General features: G+C 41.4%; 1 protein-coding gene across 1 annotated transcript in view; it reads left to right on the forward strand.

Annotated features, from left to right (window-relative positions):
* Positions 1–10772, forward strand: part of SIK2 (salt inducible kinase 2) — a 39779-nt gene extending 29007 nt beyond the window's left edge. The window contains exons 9-15 of the mRNA XM_034069602.1: positions 1077–1241; positions 3749–3977; positions 4306–4590; positions 4772–4935; positions 5544–5660; positions 6319–6410; positions 7174–10772. Coding sequence (XP_033925493.1) covers positions 1077–1241; positions 3749–3977; positions 4306–4590; positions 4772–4935; positions 5544–5660; positions 6319–6410; positions 7174–7753 — 1632 coding nt within the window. The 3' untranslated portion in view covers positions 7754–10772. The remainder of the gene's footprint in view (positions 1–1076; positions 1242–3748; positions 3978–4305; positions 4591–4771; positions 4936–5543; positions 5661–6318; positions 6411–7173) is intronic.
* Positions 10773–11094: the final 322 nt, after the last annotated feature.

Below are 11094 nucleotides of genomic sequence, written 5' to 3' on the forward strand. Positions count from 1 at the left end.
TTTATTGTGGTCTCAAGTAAATACTCTTTCAAGTTCACAGCCTCCTAGGTACTCTATTGCTGCTGTATAGAACAAGTGCCCAGATCATTGCCAGGAGAAATCACAACCATGCTGCTCCTTTTCACTTGAGACAGCAAGACACTATTTGGGTTTGGGTTCTGATGAAATGAAAGCCAAATTGCTTCAGCTGTAAAAACACAGGTCCAAGAATAAAATGGCTGACAAAGATAAAAACCAGCTATTTTCTTAGATAGTAGTTCTCATGATAGACAGTATTAAAAAGCAGATTATTAATCATAACGTTTATTAAAAGCAGGTGGAGACAGATGAACAAGGAGGAAGAAAACAACCTCCTAGAAGGTAGTTTCTTATTGCACTAGATTCCTGTATTTTATAGCCCTATTACCACATTTTCCTTAGGTCTGCAAGCAATCTTGCAGTTATCCTAATAAGATAATTTGCTTTCACACATGGTGGCACCACAGGCTCCTGTATAAGGCTACTTGTTTCCTTTTGGACAGGCAAGTTGTATGCATGCTGCACTTCAGGAAATGAAGATTAAAACCAGTGAAAGCCACTGTTTTCCTCACTGTGCAGTGCTTGCCCTCCCTGAGGCACAGCTCTCCCTTCGACCATGCTCCCTCTTTTAAAGTATTTCCTTTCAGATCCAGCTTGCTCCATTCTTTCTCATACTTTTTCCTACAGGCATGTTAGAAAAGTCACTGAAACTGGGTAATATGAATGGATTTTGTACTGAGTATAAGAAGCATTTCTAGTATTTCAGAAGTTGGAGGGCACCAGAGGGTCCCTGACACCATCTTTACTGCTCATAAGTGCTCAGCTTGAATAAGTAGCTAGATTAATGATGTTTGGGGCTTGGTGTGTGTGTGTTTTGCAGGGGGTGATGCCTTTTTTAAAGTCTAAAGACTAAGAAGGTAATTCATCAAGAATATGGAAATAAGTCTTATACTTCTTTGGAAATGGTCTATTTATTGTATATTTTTAATTCGTGACCTTGTTATGTTATTTTCTACCTAAAATCGTTCTGGTTTTGGATTTCCTAAAATCGTTTCCAGGCACAAGCTGTGGTACCCTCTGTTAACTTGCATTCACAAAATGCAAGGTTGCTGCAGTCTCCAGGCCTTCCCTCTGCTTCAGGAGCAGAAGCCTTTTCATTCCCTCCATCCGGCTGCCAGGGAGACACAGCATTTATGGAGGAAGAAAGAGTTGAGACACCAAAGGTACAGCCTCAAATCACCCTCCTGTTTGGTCAGAAATCATTAAGACTAAAAAGTATTGTTGCCCTTTAAATTACTGCCCAGTAAAAGCAAAGGTAAGAGTAGTAGTAGCTGTAGCTCTTCAATAACTAATGGAAAATCAGTTCCTTCTGACAGGGTTCAGAGTTCATCGTCCTAGAACAAAGCACTGCAGAGTCAGGGCCAGAGCATTTGCTAATCCAAGCTAATGGCACTTAATTGACCTTAGTATACCTCAAGTATCTTGATGCTTGTGGGCAGCTAAGCTGGAGAACCCTGCTGCTTCTCTCTGTTTTCAGTAGCCTTTTCCTCAAAGACACAATGTTCTCAATCTGCTCCAAGGCACTTTGAAGCATTGGCTGTCCACAGAACTCTTGCTGGTTACTTCCTGGGTAAACTCTCAGGATAGGCAGCAAGTCAAAAACAAAGACCTTTAGTATCTACATACTTGACTGTATTAAACACATCTCTTGTACTAGCTGGACAGAACACACTGTGCTGGTTTGCCTGAATTAAAATACTCTTAGTTGTCAGAGTTCTAAGTATTCCAGATTCTTTTGCATATAACTTTCAACAGCTGTGACTTTTTCTGATCATCAGTCTGCCTCTTGTACTCTTTGCTTACATCGCAATGTTACCACACTGGCATTTGCAAAAGGAAAATCAACCTAGTGATTGGGTTCTGCTGCTTCTCATGTATTTTTAAGAGTCCTGAAGATTCCTCATATACAGCTTCTGATGGTTCACTGCTGGTTATCGATGCTAAATTATCCAAAAGTTCAGACAGATGAGAACAAGAAGGCATAATGGAACCTTAACTGGAAGCTTCCATTGCTAACTAAAGCAATTAAAATACCATGCACTTAAAATTCCATCTCTCTGCCAATTCCATACTAAGCCAGCCAAAAGTGTACGTTTTTATTAATTCTTATGCTGAATAGTAAATAGCAGGACCTTCTGACTGTCAAAAACTATTAAAACTGCAGAATCTCAAATAGGCCATAGGAGTTCTCAGCTAGGCCATTTCTGTAACTAGAAGTGCCTGTAAAACCTTCACTGGAGACCATGTAAAATAGCAGCTCCATCTAATGGGTTTTGTTTCCTGTAATCAGACTGGAAGACTTTGTGTAGGCTTTTCACACCTCCACAGTTAACAGACTTAACTGAACTCTAATAGGATATGACGGCTCCACAGCCCTACAATGTAGGTTACAGCTTAAGTCTCTGAAGGGAGCTGTAGTCTGATCCATTTTGCTATTCAACTCTGAACACTCTGCAGGGTAGCAAAGACTAAGTGTAATACATGGGAGTTAGTAGTTAGATCTTTTGTGAGATAGGGGAAATAGCTTAAAATAACTATGTTTGTGAAATATATTACTATTCTCATCAAACTTTTGGTGTTCTCTCTCATATGACATGACATTATAACTTTTAATTTCAGCATACTGTGTTTTGCTTGGTGCCAGCTAGGGGCTTGATTTCATGCTTGCCACTTTGAAGCTTTTATTGCTCACTCACTGGTTAGTTACCAACACTAGGAGCATAGCCCTGGTTCTCATCACTGTTTTAAGTAACTCCTTGTGTGGTCTCTTGGAGCTACAAAGCAAAAAGCTGTTCAAAGACATTTGGAAATTAACATTTGAGACTTTATTTTGCATCCCCTTTTACTTCTATAGATGCAGTTTGGTCAGAGCAGATCAACAAATGGTTACTACTGTAAGGTGTCAAAATGACTCGGGAATATTCAGTGTCTTAAGTACTACAGAACAAAGGCTTCCAAGCTCTGCTCCATATGCCATGGTAAACTGCAGAGAGCCCCCCCCCCCCAAAACCTAAAAGCACATCTAACTTCAAAGCTAAATGAGGTTGCTCAGTGTTGGATAAACTTGACTGAATGCAAGGAGGGGGATTCCACAGCCTCTCCAGGCAACTTTTGTTTGCAGAGGAGCACCATGAACCAAATGGACTTGTGCTGGAAAGGGTGCATTTATTGTATTATTCTGGAACAAATCTTTGCAGCTCTGCAAGAATACTGCAGAATTAAATACACTACTATTTTTTCTTGGTGCTTATCTAAGCACGATAAAGGAGCACATTAGGTATAGTGAGGGGAAACGGCAATATTGTGCACTCCATAAATATTACATTTGTGACTAAGCTGGCAAAGGTTTTTAATAATGCTTCAGAAAAGCCCCAAACAAACCAAACCATGCAAACACCACAAAGAAAACATAATACTGTGGAAATGAAAGTACTTAGATCTTAGGGAGTTGAGTACTAAGATGTCAGCAGTGAGCCTACCTGGAGGGAATTGTCTGTCACATTCAATTCTTAACAAGTCTTACTTAGCTCAGTATATTATAGGGAGGTTTACACATTTTAAATACCCAGGCTGCCTTCAGTCTACATGATGGGCAGAGATTTCTAGCACTTAGAGTTAATGTTCTGCGTGTGTCATTGAAAACTGTACATCTTTTCCCTGTACCATTTAGGTAAATGGCTGCCTACTGGATCCTGTACCTCCCGTGACGATTAGGAAAGGATGCCAATCATTGCCTACCAGCATGATGGAAACTTCTATTGATGAAGGAATAGAGACAGAAGGCGAGTCAGAAGATGACCCTACACAGTCATTTGCAGCCCTACAAGCAGCTCGCTGTGGGAAGCGACGTCACACTCTGGCAGAAGTCACCAACCAGCTGGTGATGATGCCAGGCACAGGTACAGAAGTTAGCATGGACATCTAAGACCTCATTTCCTGCTCCCAGCACTCAGTCTAATAAGCCCAGGATGAAAACCAGTAGGTTTTAAGAGTGAACATTATCTGCATAGTGTCTTCCTGCTGCAGTAATGTAAAAACCAGTAGCAAATCCCCATCCTGGTACTGCAAATGTTAAATGACAATTGCTTTATGAACCTTGATTATCTGTTGTGTTTCCTCTAAGACAGTCACTGTTGGCAGGAATAACTAGAGCCTGTAGCACTTCCTCTGCTTTGCTAAACTATTGCTGCACTTTCCTTTTATTCTGGCTTTTGTTTTTTGTCCCAGGGAAAGTCTACTCCTTGGATGAAAACTCATCCCTGGGCAGTATTGAGTCAGAGTATGACATGGGATCTGTTCAGAGAGATACTAAATTCCTGGAAGACACCCCTTCCTTGAAAGAAATGGTACTAACTAACCAACAGGCACCCGGAATGACAAGACCTTTCTTGGGTCTGAGACCTGCCAATCCAGCCATGCAGGCACTTGCCTCTCAAAAGCGAGAGACCCATAACCGCTCTCCTGTCAGTTTCCGAGAGGGACGCAGAGCTTCAGACACATCCCTCACACAAGGTAATTATAACTATTGTCATGACACATTACATCTAGGCATGGTAGTACATGTACTCCATACACAAGAAGCACCAAGCCACCTTGTCACTTGGTTGTTATTCAGCTTATGTCACATATGTTGGGCTAACCAGGTCCGAATTAACTGATTTTCTGACAAGGGTTTTGCTCAACTCTTCTGCAGGAATTGTAGCATTTAGACAACACCTCCAGAATCTGGCACGAACCAAAGGAATCCTGGAACTAAACAAAGTCCAGTTGCTGTATGAACAGATGGGATCAGAAGAAGAATCTTCTCTCACATCAACTGCCACCCAGTTGCAGGACCTCATTAATAGTCCTTCACAGGTACAGAAATCAAGCTCCATCTTTCAAACGCTAATGCTTTGGGAGAGATAAGGAGAGGATAAGGTGTTCTAGAGCTCTGCCAAGAGCTAATATACAGATAAAGTTCTCTCTTTTCCTTTCTGTCTTCTGCAGAATAGAGAATGAGCATTTGCAGGCTAGCCTTTACCATCTTTATGGTGTCACAGTGCAATGGCCTTGTGAGCTTTCTAAATCCAACATTTTATTGTATGGATGCCTACTCCATGCATATCCTCTCAACCGTTATTGAAAACTTTTCACCTTCCATGCTGAAGGTGTGAAATGACAGCTGCACAAAAACTCTTTCAGTTCAGACAGTTTTCTAACCATGTACATTTACTATTTCAGAGGGCAAGTGAAAAAATTCATTATATATATCATTTTAGTTACAGGTGTAACTCTGCCATCTTGCAGCAGAGATAGTTCAGAGCTTTGTAACTTAGGCTCCCTCACCATGCAGTCAAAGTGGGGAGTGACACCGAAGACCAGTCCTTATAGCAACTGTGAAACCTCTGCCAGAGGAAATCCTTACAGGATTGAGGGAGAAAAGCTTTTTCTGGGGATGAAACTTGTTCCTCTTCTCTCTGCAGGAGGAAGGATCTCAACAGCAGCAGGAAACTGCATCTGCTTTCCCTAATGGTGCACAGCCCCCATTATTACCCAGACGACAGAGCTTAGAAACACAGTACTTACAACACAGGCTCCAGGTACCATACCTCCCCTCCACTGAATGAAACCCTCTGCTGTTACTAGACAGCAAACTAGCCTTTTAGATTTTGCTACTCAAGAAAATCCATCAAAGGCTACATTAGAGAACAGCTGAATTTCTAGTGACACTGAATGTCTGCCAGACACTAACCCTCATTATGCAAAAAGTATATTACTGCTGTTTTCTTACTCAGTCTCTTAAATGTATAGTGTTCCTAAAGCAATTTGAAGTTAATTACTAATGAATACCTGTTATCAGTGTTGCACCTGATAAAGATTATGCATCAGCATCTGAGGAGCCAGTTCTGAACCCCTGGGGGCTCTTACTGCCTGTCCCCCCATTCCCCCCTTTTCTTTTTTGACTAATTTTCATATAGCTTTAGTTTTAAAAGAATTTTTTTCCCCAGCTTCTCTTTCATTTGGGATGAAATCCATCATTAGATCTTTATCATACTGTCTATCATGCAAAGATATTCTTTGTCTAAGAGCTAGAAGCCAATAAACAGCAGGGGCTGTGGTTTTAGATAGCAACTCTGCTGACAGCTTCTGAAAAATGGAGCTTGGGCAGTTACACTGTCGTAAGGATTCTTTCACTTGCTTTCTGGACTAATGCATTAAAATCAAATGCAATTTAAAACAGCATTGCTTTTCTTGCAGAAACCTGCTCTGCTACCAAAAGCTCAGAATACTTGCCAGTTATACTGCAAAGAATTGCCCCGGAGCCTGGAACAGCAGTTACAAGAGCACAGGTAAGAGGCTTTCAAGCTATACAGATATGTTCTTTATTCTAACCCTCAAGAGAAATAAAAGAACTGGAACAATCTTTGTCCAATTATAAATCCTTTCAGAAAGGAAAGCTTCACTTTAAGATGTATAGGGACACAGCCCTCCTTTTAAAAGAGGGGCAACAGTCCTGCCACATGTTTACAACTTTCTGTGCTAGAAGCTCTTCATGAGCTAACACTGCTACGATGCAGGTAAACAGCAAATACCTGCCTACTTCAGTTAGTGCTAATGGGTGTATAGAAGCACAGGGAGAAGCTACCCTACTACTAACATGGTCATACTTAATTGCACCCTCATCCTCCAAACCACCCACTGTTTATAACCTACATATTGCAGTATATATCATAAGTTGGAACATGGATCAGGTATTTCTGCCTGCAGTCACTGAGGTATTTCCTGTCTCATACCCATGATGCAATAATTTTACAGTCCAGGAAACCAGCTTTTTCTTGTTGTATAACATCAGCTTACAAAAGACACTCCTCTGAAAACCCTGTATGGATTATAGCCTAGATTTTAATTGCCAGTTCAGTAGGTGATTAAAAAACTTATCAAAAAGAAGTCTAAAAACTCACTCTCTGCTGAAAGGTTCTGGCCTGCTGTAAATTGTCCACTTCTGTACTTCACTCCCTGCTAACCTGCTTGAGTGACTAGCCTGCAGGACTCATGCTAGTGGCTTAACGCTTCAAAAGGCAAAAATAATTGCTGTTTATGTCCTTGATTCAGGCTGCATCAGAAGCGACTCTTTCTCCAGAAGCAGTCCCAGCTGCAGGCCTATTTTAACCAGATGCAAATAGCTGAGAGCTCATACCCAAGGTCAAGTCAACTGCCACTTTCATGCCAGGAGGAGCAGCAGCAGCAGCAATCAACCCAGTTCAGCTTGCAGCAGCCTCTGAGTCCTGTGATGGAGCCTTCCTCGGAACAAATGCAATATGACTCCTTCCTCAGTCAATACCAGAAAGTACAGCTGGATCCAGTGCCATCATCCCCAATCACGAGCTCATCAAGGTTGTCGTCACCAGTTCAGGTGCAGCAGCCACCACAGTCCTTACCCTATTCATATCAGACTTGTGAATTGCCTGTTGTCACCTCTTCTGAGCCAGACTACCCAGACCAGTGCCAGTATTCCATGGACCCAGCACAACAGAGCAGTGTAGCATTGCCTGACAGCCAGAGCAGCTCTGCATCTCATGAGTCCCAGTCAAACTATGATGCATTAGCCCTGTCGGAATTGCCTGGACTCTTTGATTGTGAAATGATGGAGACTGTAGATCCTCAGCACAGTGGCTATGTCCTGGTGAATTAATCCCATAGGGTGACTAACATGAATGGAAGACAGGACAAATGGAGAAGCATGTGAATTTTTTGATTTTTTTTTGTTGGTTTTACCCCAAAATTCATGGTAATTTTCCAACCCTTGAATTAACAGGGGAACTAAAAACCCACCTGACTGGAAAACAAAAGCAGGAGCTGGCAAGAAGTGTTTGGCCACTGGCCCCTCTGGCTGATGGAAGGGGCTAGAGAACAGATAGTGCAGTTTCATCCCACAAAGAAACTAGTTTGCATAAGAGGAGGCAAAAAAAGGTGAATTTTAGAGCCCCTTATGATTCTATGACATTCACTTGGAGAAATGAGAATGAGTGCACATTGTATTGTACTTCTTGGCAATAAAAAGCAATAGTTTTCATTGAAATTCAGGGTAGATTTGGGTCTGCGCTGATGGCAACTGTAATACTCTTGAAACAATAGTGTGAGGTGGAATTAAAGGAGAGTTGCACTTCGGCTTCCAACTGCTGGTTAAGCTACTGATCCGGAACTCCTCAATGGTAAGTCTCCAAGATCACCAGGCATCTCAGGCAGCCTCCACTGCCTCCTGCTAGCAAGGAAACAGTATTTCCCAAGCCTGCCAAGGAACTCTTAATTGCCCACTAAGGGAAGCTTCTGGATCTCTGCTAAGTGACGTGTTGACTTTGTCAAGAGATACCTGGAACTGACACAGGGCACCACAGTGGTTTGTAGAGACCTCTGGGTGGGGATCAGATACTGAAGTGTAAAGGATTAGCTTAACAGGGAGATAGAAGGGAAGAAGTACCCTGACAAAATCAAGAGCTCCAGCCAATGACAGTATAAAACAAACACAAAGATATCCACCTGGGTGGCTTTTGAAATCAACCTGTTTTGCAGGCAGGCCTTGGTGGAAGGCTCTGTCTTGGAGAAGTTCTGATCACTGGAAAGGATCCATCTGTCCTTCGGTTGCATTTTAAAAGCAAGCAAACAAACTGTATTTTGAATTAGCAGTATGTGTTACTGGTGGTTTATTGAGCTTTGTATATTTGGACAATTATTTAGGGGTTTAGAACTTAAGGATAAAAACAATGAGCTTAAAACAACCCAACCCTGTGAAGTGATAGTGCTGTGCCTTTTTCAGTTCTTTATCAGCCTATATGCTTTTTTCTGAAGAAAATAGACAATGCCCCATTTATATCCTTGCTATAGCCAAAGTCCCTTCAGAGCACACGTTCCACCATGTGGAATGTGTTTAACTTTCTTAGTGTTTTGATTGCTCATGTATATATAACACTGAAAGTATTGCAGCAATATTTAGCATCACGAACTGTTGATGTATCAACCATTTCAATACTCAACAAGCAGTTGTGTCTTCAGAACTTTCAGTCATGAAATGCAAGTCACAGGAGGAGCATTGATTAGGAATCTGCAGAAAGTTTAGATCTCCAATCTGAGTTTTGTCTGTAGCCTTTAATTATTGTGGGACATTAGAGGATTGTAGACAAACAAGGCTCACAGCTGGACAGTTCAGCCCTTTTCTAAGCAAACATTAAGCACAATTGCAGATTCATTAAAGCACAAAGAATGGCAGAGAAACTGTGCTGATCCTGTAGGAAACATCACTGTTTGCTGGAGAGTTTGGTGAGCTAAGGTGTTTGATACTACAAATGAGAGCGTAGCAAGGTGGATAATCAGCCAGCATTTACAGCAATAAGACTGCATTTAAAAGTGGAATAGTAGGATTTAGTCACTGCATTGTAGGCTGTGTTAAGGAAGGAAGGGTTTAAGAACTGACAGAAGCACCTTGCTTCATATATGCTACAATTAGAGAGGCAATTCCTGTTGCTATGTAGCCTGTTTTGGTATCGGTCCAGTTGTGCAGCTGGACTCAATCCATAAGTGCTCAGCTTCTACCTCTGATATCACAGTGATTCTCAAGGCATCAGCAAAGGAGAATGTAAAGAACAGGGTTATACACTACTTCTGCAATGCAAGATACAGAGGGCAAGAAAGCTTTACTTTAAATAGCCAAGGTAAAGAAGTTTTTTGTTACGTGGTTTCCCTTCAAAAGGAACCTTCTCTAACACAGCTATCCCACAGAAATCCCTATGACACCTTAAGTGACTAACAAAGGGAAGGGAAACTGCAGCATAACAGACCAGGCATTTCACTACTACAGAAAGAGGCAACAAAGAGTCCTGTCCTTTCATTCCTCCTTCCCTACCCACAGCATCATAAACACTTTCTGGAATTCTAATATCAGACCAGCCACTCAAGGAGCTGTATGGAGAGAACTGCTAAAAGGACACACACCACCTATGAAGTCAGGCCCAGTTCTGCTCCAGGAGCTGGATTACTGCCATAACTATAACCTCTTCCTTCTCCATCCAAGTCCATGACACCCTGAATATTTCAGTACTCAAATATAAAAATAATACTATTATTGAGTTCTGTGATTCATTTATCAGGATGTGCCAATTAGTCTAAGCTCATTGGAGCTTTGCAGTGCTCTAAGGGGCAAACTACGGTATTTCTTTAATACAGTTTAGCCTGACTCTTCCCCTCAACCAAAAGCATACTTAACATTTCATGTAATTTCCTTCAAGCCAATTAGACCAAAAGGCTTCTAATACAGCAGAGCATCCATTGGGCACCACTTTGTACTACTTTGAAGTGACTTTTTTGTTCAAATCTGTTACATCTAACATTAGAGAACTGTGTACACTACTGTTAAAGTAATTATTAGCTTTATTATCTTGTATTACAGACTCCTTTGAAGAGACTTTGGTGTGATGTATATGGGGTAAAAATTTCATATGGAGAAAAGTGCAATATGTGTGTGTGTGGTACGTTCTTTAATGTATTTTTTTAAGGAGTTAGAGGGTTTAGTCTCTGCTTTGGGAAAAATGCACTAGTTTTGTGAGCTCCAGTTTGGCAAGTTCATCTGTAGTATTTACATGCAACTGATATGCTGGACTCTGTAAAGCAGTTACAGTGTATTAATACAAAATAAAGAATACGTGCATTTCATTTTTAAATATCTAGTGAGCTAAAGCAGCCCCTGCCCCTCTTCTGTTCTTAGCAGCCTCTAGGTAGTATATTGAGGTTATTTTCTCTCTGGGGCACCAAGCTACAAATGGCAAAAAAGGAAAATGTCTGCTACAAACACTGGATGTTCTAGACTGAAGTTTGCTTCCTATCACTTCGACATACTTGGGGTAGTTGATACCACTCATTTCCGAAGGTGCATGTGAATGGACAAAGCATTCTAATAGCTTCAACAACACTAACAAAAATCATTACTGCCTGCTATGCCAGGGAATGACAAAACACTCCAGGAGCACATCCCCAACACAGGCA

The sequence above is a fragment of the Melopsittacus undulatus genome, chromosome 15 (genome assembly GCF_012275295.1).
Source record: "Melopsittacus undulatus isolate bMelUnd1 chromosome 15, bMelUnd1.mat.Z, whole genome shotgun sequence".
Lineage (NCBI taxonomy): Eukaryota > Metazoa > Chordata > Aves > Psittaciformes > Psittaculidae > Melopsittacus > Melopsittacus undulatus.